This window comes from Struthio camelus, chromosome 3, assembly GCF_040807025.1.
Source record: "Struthio camelus isolate bStrCam1 chromosome 3, bStrCam1.hap1, whole genome shotgun sequence".
NCBI classification, from domain to species: Eukaryota; Metazoa; Chordata; class Aves; order Struthioniformes; family Struthionidae; genus Struthio; species Struthio camelus.
Genome location: NC_090944.1, coordinates 68,574,940 through 68,592,065, shown reverse-complemented (window position 1 = coordinate 68,592,065; position 17,126 = coordinate 68,574,940). Strand labels below are relative to the sequence as shown.

Below are 17,126 nucleotides of genomic sequence, written 5' to 3'. Positions count from 1 at the left end.
CAGCTTGTAGTCTGCTCTGGAAGGCTTAGATTTTTGGGAAATGGCCTTCAGACATCTATGGAAACAGTACGGGAAGATCCCAAAAGCACTTCTGGATGAAACTCCTGGAAGAAAAGATTCCTTTCTAGAAAGTGGTAGCATTAGAAAAAAAAAAAGGGCTTCTAAATCCTACTAAGTGGATAAGGAAATAAATGTAAACATTCCTAACTTGACACTTTAACCAAAAAGTAAATGCACTTCCTGGCTGTATAAACAGGCATAACTCTGCTCTACACTCCTGTTTTCTGTTCTTATAAACAAGGTTGATACTACCGTTATCTGACTATCATGAGTAGTCAAGACTCTGCACTCCAGAAAGGATGTTGAAAAACTGTAAAACACACTAAGAGCAGCCGTAACAATGGCAACAAAAGAAAAAATATATATAATTCAATCCATTTAGCGCATCGAACAAGAGGCCTGAGGTAAGTTAACTACCACACGTGTGTGCTACAGAATAACTGAAAGCAAGGAACAGCTTAATCTAACCGACAAAGCCGTAAGACCACACAACACATGGAAGTTGAGGCATGCAATTCAAATCAACAACACTGCACACATTAAAACACTCATAAGCTAAATAATGATTAGAAAGGCTGATTAAGACTATGACGAATTTTCTATCCATTGCAAGCTCCAAGTCAAAAACCAAAAGCCTTCCTGAAAGATAATAACTTGTCATTGAACCACAGCTTAAGTCTTAAATAAGTACAGTATGTCTCCACAACACTCTGCGATGCCCTACTGAAATACTGGTACCAGCTCTCAGAGCTTGGTCAGAGCCTGGGAGCAGCACAGGTGTGATAGCAAATCACTTCACCTGGAGTAACTCAACTTTCTTAGCACTTATTCCTAGCTTCTATTACACAACCTATCATGAACAGACCCTAAAAAGCCTGCACATATGTGAGAATATTATCTCTTTGTAGTTAAGAAGAATGTAAGTTGCAGATTCATTATCAAGGACCCCTGGACCAGTGCCGTACCCTCACAACTTCAAAACAGAGCAAACAGTTCATAATAGACACCCTTCAGTGGCAGCACAGTGCTTGGTTTTTCGACCAAGAACAAAGTATAGTTATCTGCTTAAAATCAAAAGACTTTACAAAGAAAAGGAAAAAAAATACTCCCATATATATGTTTGTAAGAGAAATATTATCCCTCCAGTTTGCTACAAATTTTGTCACTACCTCATGATTCCAACTAGGGAAAAGAATCACAAGGGAATAAAGAACCTACTCAGATTTTAAAAAAAATCTGAAAATTTAGTTCTGCTGCTCTCCTACTCTTCTTTTCTTCCTTGTCAAAGGTGACCACCTAAGCGAGCTCTCTGAACATTGACTTCAATTCTTAACTGTCTGTAGAGTTAACATTTTTGATTTGGAAGTGGTATTAAACCACAGGAAAGACCTGGGGCAGCAGTATAATTAGTGCATCTCCCTCAATGAGGAAAATCAATCCCGAGACCTAGCTCTTCACAACAGGGAGCGAGAAATAACTAACTCAGTGGCAGGCTGTCATTTCCACCCTCAATACTAAGCCAGTAAGCGGATACTTCACTAAAAGAAATGCTGAGCCCGTAAGGCCTTAAACTTGTTTGGGTTACTGATGATGAGGAAGAAGAGACTCGTCGGTCTTTCACGACTGCTGTGTTTAGCATCTACTAAACAACCCTCTGATATAAAGGACAAACCTCGGGCACAAGATAGGAAGTTTTACCGTTTCTCTTACCGTTAGTTGTATTCCAGCTTTCCTCCAATGCCTACCGGAACACAAAGGGTAACTGAGTTCCCTTCCTTCTCTATTTACATCCCAATTATCTCTTGTGGGGGGAAAAAAAAAAACAAAAACCCTCCAGCTGCCTGTACCAGCAATTTGTTGGGTCAGATCATGCTCCAGGGCTTTATACTAATTTCCACCTTTGAAATACGCACCCAGACTGGTGACTAAAGAATCACTGTAGCTGCAGTTACTTATCTATAGGATTTTCACAATTTTGTTACTTTCCTTTTTGAATAAATTTTATTCTCTAATCCAAATCACTCTCAAAATAAGTTCACCTTTGTTTGGAATACAGAGACTTATTCCCTACTACTATAGGCAAGCTGTCCATTGAAGAAGTCATGATCGTAAGTAAGACAAATATTTATACGGCCAATACCTAGCCAATTCTGCTTGTATCTTCCAAAAGCTTGAATACATAAAACAAAAAAAAAAAAGAAGTATTCCCACACAACAAGGCAAGGATTGTTCCCATCAGTTGTGGTTTACTTCTACTCCAGAGAGAATGATTTATCATCTCAGCAGTAGAAATGACAAATCAAAAGCACAGAGAGCAGCCATATACCTATATGCATGCTTCTTTTTATAACATATGCAACAGGAAAAAAGGTACTGAATTGTACTCAAGTTCCTTCTAAAAGGAAAAGGGGAGGGGAGCCTCTCAGACAGCATTTTATGTCTGTAAACAGCCCCATCAACTTCAATACAATTATTCACAAGATCGAACTTACATGTTTAGGTCCTTCAAAACATTTTGGGGATATTTATGGACATTTTCCAGGTAAAAGGATGAAAGAGAAAGCAGCCTAAAACCCAAAGGATTTATGTATTTTTTAATCTTCGCTTACTTTCAAAGATCTAAATTCCTGCTAAAGTAATTCTCATTCAGAAACTATATACTTATCTGCATTAATTTTCTAGAGTGTGTTTATAGACGTACATAAAACAGCATTAGCATTAACTGCATTGCCAAACTGTGCAAATACTTGCTTCTGCGGTAGGCTAGGAGAGTTCTTCAATATGCGTTTTAAGTCTCACTTAAATACAGGCCTTTAATCTGGGTCACAGCAGCTTGAGGCAAGCCATAATTGATCAGTGAGTTACTATCCATATTAAAAGCTCACCGTTATGCATTAATACAACAAAAAAAAGTATGACAACTTAGTGGAAAAACAATAATTGTGGCACATAAAGTAAACATACAGTAAAAACATATTAGCATATTATTGGGTATAAGCGTTCATCATCTTATTTCATCACCCAAAGAATGAACAGTTACCACATCCTTTAGTACCAAAACACTGCAAACACATCATCAACACACAGGCAAACCCCCAAAACGACTCTGAAACAGCGTATGAAGACATATCCAGGTGCAGAGAAGAAAGTCTGCTGCACAGATCAACAGGCAAGATCAGTGCCTGCTGCACCTTCTACACCCAATAGCACTTAGTCATGATAGTCTGAGGCAATAAATGAATATATAGAGGTTGGAACCCTCCAGCAAACCGTCCTAAATTGGGGAGGAGGGGGGGTAGGAGAGAAGGGAGAGAATTAAATTTAAAAACCTGAAAGCCAAGATATAACAATCCATTCAAATACATGAGCTGCTTAAGAAAATAACAGCACAAATGAAGGTCCAGGTACGCAGATACCACCGCTTGAATCCGTAACCCAATGCGCAATAGATTTGTCCCTTGCAGACAAATAAGTAGAGCCACTGTGCAATAGCCCACCCGCTGACAACCATCAAAAAAGGCCAAAAAAACCTGAGAGCGGCAAAACCCCTCACCTCCCTGCGCCGCGCTCGCCCTGTATTCCCGGCTGCTGTTTGTAAACAAGCTAGCGAGCAAGCAGCTTCCTTCAATAACACAAAACCGGCCACAAAGTTAACGCTGAAGGCGCCGGGCCGCAGTCACGGCCGCGGATCGCTGCCCGCCTCGGCGCGGCGCCGCCGTCAGCGCCCACCGCCCCCGCCGGGGGGGGGGGAACCCACGCGGGGGGCTCACGCGCTCCCCACGCCAGCCCCGGGCTCCCACGCTTCGCCCTCCAGATCTCCACGTCACCACCTCCTCCTCCGCCAAACGCGCAATAAATCCTCATCCGAAAGCGATGCGTGACCCCCGGCGTCGCCGCACACCTCCCTCGCTCCCCGCTCAGCGCCGCGGCCACCCGCGGACGCGCCGCCAAGCTGCACCCGGGCAGGGCGAGACCCGCGGGGCCGCCCGCGACGTCCCCCCCCCCCCCGACGGCTCCCTCCCCTGTCGGCACCAGCGAAAACAGGGAAATAAAACCGCCGCCTCCTCCTCCTCCTCCTCCGCGACACCCTCCCGAAAGAGCCCCGCGGGCGGCTGCGCCGGGCAGGCACCTGCGCCGCGGCATCGCCCTCCGCAGGGATGCTCGGGCGGCCCCGCTGCCGGCCGGGCGCTGCAGGGCCGCCGCGCACCGCGCACCGCTCCCGCGGCAGCGCACCGCTCCGCTCCCGCCCGCGGCTCCGCCCGGCCCGGCCCTTACCCGGCGCGGCCTCCCGCGGCGCTCCGGGTCGCCCCGCCGGGGGAAGGCGGAGGGAGGCCGCTCGCTCGGCTCATGTACGCGCAAGCGGGCCCGCATTTGAATATTACGTGGGGCCCGAGGGAGGCTTTTTCCCCCCTCTGACTGCTTCATGGAGGATGGGGCATCCTCCCTGCCCCCGCCCCGTGTCAGTGCGAGCGAGCCAGCCCTGCCTGACGGAAGGGTCTTTCTGTGGACGCCCCCCTTCCCTCTCCCCCCCCCCCAAGAAGTGTGAAATATTACGTATTTCCTGATGAAGCCCAAGCTTCACCCCTTGCCTCTATTAAGTTTTGTTAAGGACAGCGCTAAAACGAAACAAAACCACTTCTGAAAACTGAGGTTAACCAAAAGCCTTTAGGTCAGCAGGAAACTGAAATGCTCAAGATCTCTGTTTTCTGTTTCCATGCTCCCAGCCTGCAGGTTTCTCCGCCCCCCCCCCTCAACACACAGAGCAAAACCCCATAACCAAACCCACCACACTGATCAGCAACTCTGTTTCCTTACCTTAAATAACGCTGGGTAACTCCTCTAAATCTTTGCAGCTAGCCTAAAGAAGATCCAGCTTTCTATTCCCTCCTTTAGTAAGTAACCAGTTATGAAAAACTGCAAAGCTTAGGGAAAGGCCTAAGGCATTGTAACACCATCCTGTCCCAAACCCTGCGAGACAAACGCCTGAAGATAGGCAGATACCTGCATAAATACCTATTGTATAAACAAGGTGTATATATATCCATATACATAACATGCTAAAAGAGCATACAGAAAAAATACCAAGTTGTGTGCAGGTATCTCAAGATAGGAATCTTTTTTCTTAGTAGTTACTATATTATGAATCAAGTTTTAATTTTAAGTAATGGGTATCTGTCATAGGCTTGTCATTTTTTAATCTAACAGCTGTTTAAAGATCCGTTTCAAAAAACAGATGTGTAGATTTCAGGACCGGAGACAACTCTAATAAGGATATGCAGCCATCTCCCACCACCACCACCCTACTCACAGAGTATGCTTCTTACCCTTCAGTGTCAATAATGAGGGCAATAACTGTCTTTGCTCCTCTACTAAATTTGCTCCTGTACTTCCAGCTAAAAATGATTTTTTAAAACACTGTACTTCATTTCAGACCTAAAAATGCTACAAAAATACTAATTAAAAGATTTGTAGCACTTCTGCTAATATCCATACACAATTTTAAATTAATTTCCTGCTTTTTACAGGAAAGTGAAACAGTAAGTTATACAGTAAGTTCTAAGAACCGAGAAAAGGTCGCTTGCTATCCTTACTCATGCAGTTCTCTACTACAACCTGTTTACAATGTCGAAATAGTCCCTTCTGGGTGAAGCTGCACTGCTCCACATCCGAAATGTAAAGTTTGTATCATTTTTAAACTGTTTATCTTATTTTTACAAGGTGCAGATTTTCTTTAAAACAGATCCTCTTGCTTAGCATATGTTTTGATAGCATAGTGAGGCTGCTAAGTTTTATATCTACATGACCACCTAGGCAAAACAATGGGCAACCCCAAAGTTACTTTGGTTAAAAAACTCAAAAACCTCACCGGCACAAGGATTCTCTAACAGAACAGAACACGGCCCTGCTCTCCGTTACTCCTTAGGCACTGCTTAGATAACAAAAACTGGAAGAAAAGAACAAAAATTTGAAAGCCTAAGATATTACCTCTCCCCTGACTTCTTTTGGATTTGCCTTTGCCAAATTTCAGTAGAAGATAGGCAGCCCTATCCAATACCTTTCATTAGCTCCAGGAAAAGTTGTCTCTTTCTCGCTGTACAAGTTTACTGCCCATCATCATTCCATGCATCTCACCTGTATCACTAAAATGTATTGTCCGGAAAACTCTATTATAAAGGCAATGTATAGATTCCATACAGTAGATACAGTAACTCCACATTTTTCAGTATTTAGATTGCCTCGGGCATTTCAAACGCATATTCGAGCCTCCTGGCATTGGGAGGAAATCACCCAAACTCCTGTCACAGCAGCAGCAGCAACACCCGGAAGACTGAGACAGAAGCATCTTACAAGTTCTGTTGCAGCGCTGTGGGATACTGCCTGGACCTCAGCCCACGTGATCTATGTCAGTGGAGGAAACCGAGAGTGACAGAGATCTAATATTCCATGTTATTTTACTGAGTCTGGGCAGTGCCTGACTATCTGTTACAATAATGAATGTGATACAGACACATCACCTTTGAAATAACGCCTTTAAAATAAAATTTACTGTTGGTCTCTCTCTAGTGTAGAGGACAGGATGAATGGTTTTCTCATTCCTGTGGCAAAATGTTCTTGTGGCAATTCATTTGAATACAAATGATCTAACATTGTTTAACTCATGGTCCTCATGACAGAAATGCTTGGAATATTTTTAGCCAAGAAAATCTTAAACCGCCTGGTTCATTCATTTCAGGATTGAGTAAATCTATCTTATCACTGATTGCACTATTTTGAAGGAGAAAAAAAACGCAAGTTTGCTTTTTTAATCACTTTGAAATTGTGATTTTTGACCCAAGAAAAAGATTTCTCACACACACTCACATACATAATACATGGAAGACAGGACAGTCGTGGGATGCAAAAGTGTAATATTTTAATGGGTTTTGATTTCCTACTGAATACTTATTTTAGCGTATATTAACAGAACTGCATACATTACAGAGACTAAAACTACAATTTTTTTTTCCTCTTCTGCCACAAGTACTGAAGGTAATTATATGGCCCGCGCTCAGATCGGCTTATGCTAACATCAGGAAAAAACAAATTGTATTGTTCATGTATGGCTCATGTAACTGTTTTAAATATCTGCATCTGTTACCTTAACATTTATTTATTGAAGACAACCTGCAGTAAAAGATTACATTGCTGAGCCTGAACGCCATAACAGCCCAGTTTTGAGAAGATATACAAAAAAAGTTCTCTTCCTATTAGCAATTGTTCTGGTTTTTTCCCAATTATTCATGCCAAAAGAGCCACAAAATACGTTTCCTAAAGGCAGGCTTTTGCATAATTGAGGCTCTGCTTGATCGAACATGCGCTTGGGGCTGACTTTTGTAACAACTCCTTGCTATTTTTAGCCTGGTTTCTTAGGTTTATGTAATGAGAAATTTTGCAAGTTTCCCAGACAGAACTGTAACTTTGAACTGATTGGCTAAATTTAACTCAATTTGACAAACAGAGGTATTAAAAATTTGTACAAGTTTCATCAAAAAAAACAGAGATGAGAACTTGAAACTTTTATAAGAAGTTTTCTAATAACTGATTCTGTTCACCACTTTCTACTGTCTAGTAGAGCAATCCAGAAGTTGCTTCCAAAACGCTCTGCAGAAAGATTGTGAAGGAAAAGGAATTTGTTCAGATACATGAGGAGATAATAAAAAAGTCATATTTATTTCAACTGAGCTCCGTGGACACTTGATGAAGCACTCCCTCCTCTCCCCTCTCCCCCTCCCCACTATATTTTCCCCCAAGCCCCAGATCATATGGATTTTAAAACTGGATAAGAGGAAAAGCCAACAGAGTTATTCCTGGATCAAATACAGTGTCGGGGAAGACGCGAAGATCAAGGAAAACAAGAGTAGCACTTAAACTTTATTTATAAAAATACTGTAGGTGAGTTTCTCCCTCATTTTTCTTCTGATTCTTTGAAGAATTTTCTGTAAATAGTAAATATCTAGTCTATATAATATTAAGAAATGACACTGCAAATTCTCACATACTGCCCCCTAGCTCTATTTAAATAAAACTACAAGAAGACAGAGCCAGTCACCAGTCACCTTAGAGCTTTGTAACATGGTATTTGAGCACGGAGTGTATAAACTGCTGTACTATTTGGACAACGCCTTTTGATGATTTTTCCTTAAATTCTTTTCACAAAAATACCTTTATGCTGCAAACACCTATAATAAATATAAAGTGCAATGGTATTTTTTCCAGAAAATAATTATAGTCTAACGGTGATGTAACCATTCTGACTATGCATAGACACTAATCACAAAATAGCCAAAGACTGTGCGTCGTCTTTTCCTTCCCATCCCTCCCCCTCCACCTCCCTAGAAACAGAATTATGTACATTTTAAACCAGGCTAACTGAAAGAAGAAAAGCTGATACAAAGATTTTCCAGATCAGATACATTGCTCGGGGAAAAAGAGGAATGACGAATGCACACATACATAATTATAAATACCCTTTACAGCTTCTGCACAAATCAAGGATTTTCACCACTACTGAAGTGAGCATTCCAGGTAATAAAGACAGTTCCTACTTACAATGATATAGCAGAAAGACATCCAGGTAAAATACTCTGAGTAAATTAGCCAATTAGTTTGATGTTATTCTTTCTCTCTTTTTGCCTAGTAAGCCTACTGTCACAAATCAACGAACATGGCAAACTGAAGTAATAATAACATACAATATATTCATATGCAACAGACAACTTAACTGTATGCTGCTTTACAGCTTGGCTAAAAAGTAAGTGCTCTGATTTTTCAGGTTCCAAAATTCAGCTCTGGGTACCTGACTCTGAAAGTTGGGGTGCAGTGCCTCTAAGGCCGGAGGGTTACTCACTTGGTTTTAGCGACACACAGCCATTTCGTTCTGATGAGTGAAAAGAAACATCAGCCGCCCACGTTCCTTCCCTGGCGCTTTCGGGAAAATCATTCTTCTCCAGCGAGCATCACAAGGATGCAGGCAGGCACAGGCACAGGCTGCTTCTGCGCTGGCAGGAGGCTGAATCGCTGACAGTTTCACTGATGGGTTTCTCTCTCTAGACATAGCAAGCCAGAGAAGAGGCATAACCTTTTGTCAGTGTGACTTGTGCGGCAAAGAAAGGTATTTCTAAAAATAACTAGACAGCACCTGACTCTGAACGCTACTCCCCTGGTGGTCCAGTGGTCGGCCCTCTCACCACTGCAACCAGGGTTTATATCCAGGAAAGGATTCCTTGTTTCAGAAAATCTTCTCTGGTACATACTTAGTTTTCATTGCCCTTGTAGCTGCAATTAAGGACTTTTTCATGGGTAAATAGAAATGTAACATCATGTGTTACCTACTCTGAAAATAACTTGCTAATTGTGAAGCATAACAAAGCAAGAATGATCTGCTTCTGCATCGAACAATTTCCTAAGACATGGAAAAAAACAACTTTGCCTGCACTGCTGCCATTAGCCAGGAGATCTCGTATTTCATAGTCCCAGCTACTTTTCTGAAACTGCCTAGGGAGAATATTTTGTCTCAGTCACTCAGACAGCTCAGGGGGAATCACTGTTTTCTTCCTCTGAGGTATCACAGCAGGGACGCTCTCTAAGAACAAACACTGCAACAGGGACAATGACCTTTTTGTAATGCAAGACTTCAATACTGGAAATGCAGCTCCTGTTTTTAAACTAGCTGTCTCAAGTATTGCTAGCAAGATAGCCACGGAAGCAGAGAATTCAGCCCCTCCTCCCCGAACCCACCTGAGAGGCACAGTCAACGCGCTGTGTGGGGTAGCCTATGCTGTTAGACATGATAGTATGGAGTTAATAAGCATATAAACACATTCAAAGCTATCTCCATTTCTGCAGGGTTGACCTACTTTAACATTTGGTTGGTGTGATTTCCTCACAGGTTCCGGAGTCAAATCACTATATTTGCAGAGAAGTTTTCCTTCAGCTCAGATTTGCAGGTAACTGGGTCCCACTTTGCCTTTCTCTATAGCAAAGGGCACAGGTTGCCTGCTGGGTTCAACTGAATCTCTCATCTAACCAATTCCCCATCTTTGCATGGGACTCGGGGTCTGGTAGTGCCTCAGTCCGTACTGTTCCCTACCTGCAGCACTCCAGAGTGGTGTCTCCTCAAGGACTGCAATGTCTTGCTCTACCCAAAGAAGCTGCTATCAAAATACACGTGACATCCAGTGCTTGCAGTATACAGGACATCTGACTATCTATCTAATAGGGCCAGCCCCTATCCTTACGTTTTATAAGAGAGTTACATTGTTGCACACTAAAATCAATCGATTTGGACCAAAAAAAAAAACCTTTCATCTCAATGAAAGCACACGTTCTGTTCAAGCCTGCAAACTGTGAAAAGTTTTAGATAAAATGTACAATTGACTCAACAGGGACTGTAATAAGACAGTGAAAACCAAACATGCAAAACTCCTGATCACATCCCTGAGGAAATAGGGGTTCCTTTAGTTTGCTTTCAGACTCTACAGCCTTTAAGATAAGCTAAGTCATATTTGCAGGATACACAAGCATAGACTCTGAAGCTTATCTATTTTAACATGGAAAAGGTTTCTTATATAATTAATTTCAAAGTCAGAGAATTCGAGAAGTGAAGAGTTGCTTATATAGAGTAAACCCTCTTATATCGTGGTCACTGCTTACATAGAGAAAATTACTTTTGCTACTATCGCTTATGGATTTATATTGCTTAGGAAATCAACATGCCACAGGAAAAAAAATGCTCATGCAGACATCATCTGCATCTAGGCAGAGCTTTCACTCATATAGGAACGTTACCGAAAACAGAAAAGTCACAGATCTCATCCATGTTCTCTATCAGGTGAGAACGTCCTGGCAAAACAGGGTCAGTGAACGGCCAGTCTGGTTTGCTTTCGTGGAGCCACAGATTTCCACTTGGCAGGTCTTTTGCTCACCTTTTGCCTATAGGCCAAATACGGGAAAACTGAAAGTGTGCATTATTTTTGTTTCCCTGGCCGGCCTGATCGGCACACCGATTAACAGGGAGTGCAGGAAAGCCGGATCAGCACCCGCACCGCACTGCACCGCACTGCTGCCCCCCTCCCGGGAATCACTGCCCTGCATTTGTATGCCGGAGCACTCGGCAGGCAAGACCTGCCGGGGAGCTACTTAAACACCCAGCTGGATGACTGTCTTTTAAGGAACGGCGTAAACAGCGTAAACAGGGACCACGAAATGAGGAAAAAAAATCACCTCTGGTTTTGCCCAAGGTACGCTGTAACTTTTTTTTTCTAAATAGTATTTTTGAACAGCTACCAACATTCTTGAAAGGTTTTCCCTAGATTAAGGCGGACCATGAGGTTCAGTGCGGACCAGCTGGCACCGAGGAATATTATAACCGCGCTCGCTACGCACAGCACAGGGCGCCTGCAGGAAATACAGGCCACCGCAGACGCCTGGCCGCCACCGGCTGCCCAGCGCCCCGTGAACCAGCACGGGCATACCAGGTGTGCAAATAAATACACACACAATTTTTTTTTAAAAAAAGCACATTCCTGTGAAGGACACGTTAACTATCTGCTGTTTCAGCGGCCCGGCCGCCTCCTCTCCGCCCCCTGAGTGCCGCCTCCCCCCCGCCGCTCCGCACCCCGCGCAGGTCAGCGGCTGGCCCGCCGCCCTCACGGCACCGCCCGCGGCTCTGCCCCGCTTGGCGGCCCGCCGCGGCCCTCCTCCGCCCCGGCAACCGCGCTGCCCTCGCCGCCGCCGCTGCCCCCGCCGCCATCTCGCCTCCAGCCGCCGCCGGCTCCGGAGCCCTCGGCCGCCTGTGGAGTGACGCGCCCCCCTCCCCGCCGCCGCCGCCCCCCCCTTCGGTAGGACTGAATGGAACGTTCCTCCCCGACACACTCCTACCTCCGGGGCTTGGTACTGTCCGGAAGGGGGGGGGGAGGCAGAAGGAAGGCGGGACGCGGGGGGCGTGGCCACACGCGAGGAAGAGCGCCGCGCCAGGCGAGTCCAGGGGTCGGGCGCGCCTGCGCCTGCTAAGGGCTGTTTACTTAATGCTGTAAAGATAGTTGCGGAGCTCCCTGGTGGTCTAGTGGTTAGGATTCGGCGCTCTCACCGCCGCGGCCCGGGTTCGATTCCCGGTCAGGGAAGTGTTTTTTTTTCTTCCCTCTCCCTTAATTACTGTCGCTTGATTTTTAAAGTTCTCCTTGTCTTTCGTTCTGCAAGCAGTCCAAAGAGCATCTAGCCAACTCTTGTGCAAGCAGGAGACATCATTTGCAGAGCAGCAAGCTTTAATGCGCACTTCACATTTTAAAAGGCTCATGTATGGAAGAAATTTGCAAAGTCTTAACTCCCTGTGCACGTAAGGGCAAGCAGGGGCAGCCCGTCCAGGTGTATCCTCTATCTGGGAAGTCCAGCCATCATAAAAATGTCTCTGGACACCCGGTTCCTACCCTTCGGGTTCCTAGCAGTCAGCAGAGGGCTGCTGAGCAACACCTGCTCAGAGGGACTGTCAGCGTGCAGCAGCCCTGGGCTGCAGGCACCCGTAGGGTGAGCGCCTGGTTAGGACGGTGATTGCTTGCAGACCCCTTTTTTTGTGCCGAGGATGTGCCCCGGGTGCACATATATTCAGTGACGTTTGCTCACCTGATAAACAGACCCTCTTCGCTCTGTATTTGCACAGCCCCAATCGTAGGGGTTGGCTGGGTGTATGGATAGAGGATGAGAGAGATCCCACATCCCCGATATACTTCGGATGATGGGAAGAAATAAATGGAGAAGGCTAAGGGAGTTTTAATACCTCCCTTTCATCGGCTTCAGTCTCCCACCCTTCCACTCTCCTGCAATGAAGCTGTCACTGGCTCCATCGCGGAGCCAAGCCCAGGTCTGTGGTGGGTCCGAGCCCAGGTACACGGTGAGACTTAGCCCAGGTCCATGGTGGGTCTGAGCCCAGGTCCATGGTGGGTCTGAGCCCAGGTCCGTGGTGGGGCCGAGCCCAGTCCATGGTGAGACTAAGCCGAGGTCCGTGGTGGGGCTGAGCCCAGCTCTGTCCCATAACAGGGCACTTCAGTTGTAGACCCAAGCACACATCTTGGCTCTGACAAAAGCTGCTGCCCTCCTTCCTCCCATGGCCAGTTAGAGTATAATCCCCCACCTCCTGCCCCTGGCCATGATCTGTGGGATGAGAGAGGGCGCAGTGGGAGGACCTCTTCTCTCATGTTGGACAGTGCCTGCCACAGTTAAGAAATACCAGTCACAATAAAATTAGCTTAGACAGACTGCAGAGCTCTCCAGCTCTCTTAAAATAGGGGTGAGTGCACTCAGCAAACTGTGCTTATCGTGGATCCTTCCTGCTGACAGTAGTGGGCCATGGACCTTGCATTGCCAGTATAGCTCCTTAGTATGAGCAGGCCACGCTTCATATTGGATGACTTTGCCCTGATGTAAAAGCCCCACTGGAAATAACGACTTTGGCCGTCTTCGTCAGGATGTGCGAAATGAGTACCGCAGTCTGGGCTACTCTCCAGCCTCAATAGCAGCGTCTCATGGGAACTCCGGAGGTCCTCTAACATATTTTTTTACGACAAAGAAGCGTTAAGAAGGTGCAAAGGGACGGTGCCTCTCTCACTTTAAGGCAGAAAGCAAACAGCAAAAGGGGAGGCCATCATCCTTTAGGTGTTGAGAAAAGTTGTCTTTCTTTATAGATTTATCTTTTCTTAAAGAAAAGAGGGGCACAATGCCAGACCTGAAACTTGCCAAAGTACTTAGGCAAAATAGAAAATCCACCTGACAAGGAGTGGAAATGAGTACTCTTGCTGATTTACTAACACTTTGAGTGATTAAAAGTGGTCTGGTTTGAACTGAAAAGATGCCAGGGTAAGTGTTCACCTTCAGCTTAGTTTAAACAGTTGTGGTAGTTCTACTATTAACAGATGGAAGAGGCATCTCTCCTAGAGTCTTTCAGGTTGTTTTTGCTGTTTTAAATAAGTAGTACCTCACAACACTAGAATGCTAATGTCCCAGAAGAGGTGGGATCTTTTGTGGAGGACAGGTGGTACAATCAAATATAAGGTCAATAAGAGGTTTTTGTTTTCTGAAGAGTCATATTCTGAATTTGCTTCCAGCTATGATATATCCCGAAATACCGGATTTCAAGTGTTTGTAGAGACATTCAGATATTTTCCTTTCACTTATGTTCTTCCTCAAAAACTTGTTCTGTTGCCTTCCATCTCAGAGCCAGGGTTGATGGGATCACAGTGCAATAGAAATAAGGAAAGAGAGGTAAGTAAAACCTCACCTTTACTATAGATCCATTTAAACCAGCGGCTGAGTATCTGGTTAAGACTCTTAACTCTTATTTTTTATACTGTCTTGGAAAATTTAGGGGACAGGAGCTTTCACATACAAACTTGTTTTTATGTCTCTGGCACTTTTTTTCTGTCTGACTCTTTAAAGTTATAGCATTATATTAATTCTTCCTCTTAAGGTTTCCCAACCTTATATTAAAAATATTTTGTCTGTCAACATAAAACTTTGCATGACTTTGAAAATAAATAGGATAATTAAAAAATTGAATGCTCCTAGCTTTTTTTCCAAAGGCTTTTTCTGCCTGTCCTCATATCGCACTTTTATCTGAAGGACATATTTAACTGACTGTGTGTTCGTTGGATTTATTTTGTACCCATGAAATTCAGACGGCAGTTTATCCCATTATTTTTGTTTTTATTGTGGAAATAAACACTAGAGTAAAACATCGTGCTGCCCTCTAAAGGAAAACTAATCTCTGCTTATTGCTAAAAATATTTTTTTCATACACCACAAGGTGGCATCCTAGTCGCATGTCTTCCACTTACTCTCTCAGCCTGGTTGCTATTTAAAAGATTTCTAACTTAGTTTCAAATGTTAACACTATTTGTTTAATTCTAATGAGCGATAAAGTAATGAAGGCTTTGCATTTGTTGATAAAACCTACGTTAGGTACAGATGAAGTTGTTACTAAGCCAAATTGCAAGCAACATGTTTTCTTAAGTATAAGACTGAGTGTGTAAGCTTTACACATCTTTTGAACAGCCTTGATGTATCATTTACAAAAGAGGTGTTGTAAAGGATTATCAGGCAGATGCTGCAGATTCTTCAACACTTCAGTTTATCTGAGGATTTATATATCGATTTTATATACTGTTAGAGTATATCACTGCTGGAGTGATGAAGAACCATGTGGCCCTCGGGGTGTTTAAGCCTCGCAGCCATTCGAAGAGGACAGTGACATCTCCGTTTTACCTGTAGATTTTGAGCTGAAGATGGTGCAGAAAGTCTGCGCCAGGGCAGGGAAGGGAACCAGAGTCTGTGCATCCCTGGTGAGCTGACTGCTGCCGTCAGCCGGCCAGGAGAGAGGGAAGACGGACTTCATGCCCCTCTGCACCAAGGACTCACAGGGTTAGCGGACCAGGGGAGCAGTCTGGGCGTTAGGAGGAGGCTGTTGTAGCCATCGCTGCCAACGCACACAAGCAAGCAAAGTGTTTGTTAGATAAACTGATGGAGGTGGAAAGGGGAAAAAAAGAAGCTTTCAGGCACACGATCCCTTCTCAAGACTTGTTTGTTTTTTAAGTTGTTTTCTTTTCCTCCTGTTCTCTCTCCCCAAGATTTCTATAAAATGCTGTTGTTTTAGAAGGTAACTGTAAGTCTCTTTTTCCAGGCACTGCAGAGCTGATATAGAACTCCTCTGGAATAAGATAAACTAAAAAAAAAAAAAAAATCTCATTTGCAATCCTGCTATGGCTGTTGCTTGAGAACTACAGTTGGAAAATTTACCCTGAATCATATTTTAAGAGAGATGATTTTATCCAAAACAAGGCATTTTGTTTAAGGTAATGGTAATGAAAGTCAAATACAGATTTAATTGCTACATACAGATCTAGATAATACTACTCGAGGAGCATTTTCCAACAAGTGCTTTAACAGGAGTAATTGCCATGTCTTATTAAGAAGTTCTCTGATCCTGAGATTATGAAAGTTCTGATCCTTTTAAATGCCTGAACTTCTTGCTTGTATGTTGAAAATCTACTTTCTAGACCTCTTTTATTACTGCCTTGTAGTCAGTCAATCATGACCTTCTGCTCTTCCATGCCTTGTTCCTCATGTGCTCTTTTGATTAATTACATTTTAGCAAACTATCTTGATGAAGAATTATGCTGTGGCTATTCTTTGGCTAGCTCGCAGCAAAACAAACCTGGGAGGTGCCTGCTTCCCCCTAAAGCAGGAAAACAAGTGAAAAATTGATACTGCAGCACGTGCTCTGGCTTGTGGTGCTGCGTGTGACCTGGGGATGGCGGTGACCCCGGTGAGCCTGACACAGCCAGCGGTGTGTGACCATGGCAGGGTGCCTTCTGCACCTCTGCCGCTGAGAGCTGCTCCGTGAGCCGGGACACCCCAAGCGGCTGCAGAATCCCTTTCCAGGACTTTTTTTGACAAAACTGGCAACTCTGCATTGCATAAATTGCATAAATTGTGTTGCATAGATGACAATTCAGCACAAGAGATCGGGCAAAATAAATGAAGAAACAGAGGGATGATTTTCCCTCTGTGGAGGTAAGAGGCCACCTGTCCAATTACAACAAGATGAAGTTTTGCAGCATGTAACCTTCAGTTTGTTCCTCCTCTATCCCAACCTAGGTATAGAGTTTCAGCTGCAGATCTGTTTTAGGCAAGGGTCCTGGATGAATCAAAACAGAGTGTCTTGATATATTCTGCCAGGTGGTTTTCATCCCTCCAGCATTACTGCACTGATGTTTCATTAAGCAAATGCATTGAAGCTGAGGATGAAGCACGCGTGAGAGAGAGCACGCGTGAGAGAGCACAAGTCCCTATCACAGTGAATTCCTTGCCTCTGCGATGGTCACAGAGAGGGCTCATGTGCATGCAAAACTCACTTTCTAAGTGCTTATATTTGGGTTGCTTGCCAAGACCTGTCCCAAGCTTGTGTTGTGCAAAGAAATGAGTGAATGGAGCTGCTGGTGGCTCTTGCTGTGTCTGGAGGTGGTACGTGATGTGGAGTA

General features: G+C 44.3%; 1 protein-coding gene across 24 annotated transcripts in view; it reads right to left on the bottom strand.

Annotated features, from left to right (window-relative positions):
- The window catches only part of NCOA7 (nuclear receptor coactivator 7), a 102,824-nt gene extending 91,120 nt beyond the window's left edge, over positions 1 to 11,704 (bottom strand). For 4 of the 24 annotated variants that reach the window (XM_068938195.1, XM_068938200.1, XM_068938207.1 and 1 more), the window contains exon 1: positions 3,891 to 4,068. Coding sequence is in view for 7 of the 24 variants with exons in the window: in XM_068938199.1 (XP_068794300.1) it covers positions 4,336 to 4,409 (74 nt within the window). In the remaining 17 variants the exon portion in view is untranslated. The other 20 variants (XM_068938194.1, XM_068938206.1, XM_068938198.1 and 17 more) reach the window with 14 other exon arrangements.
- Between the last annotated feature and the right edge of the window lie 5,422 nt (positions 11,705 to 17,126).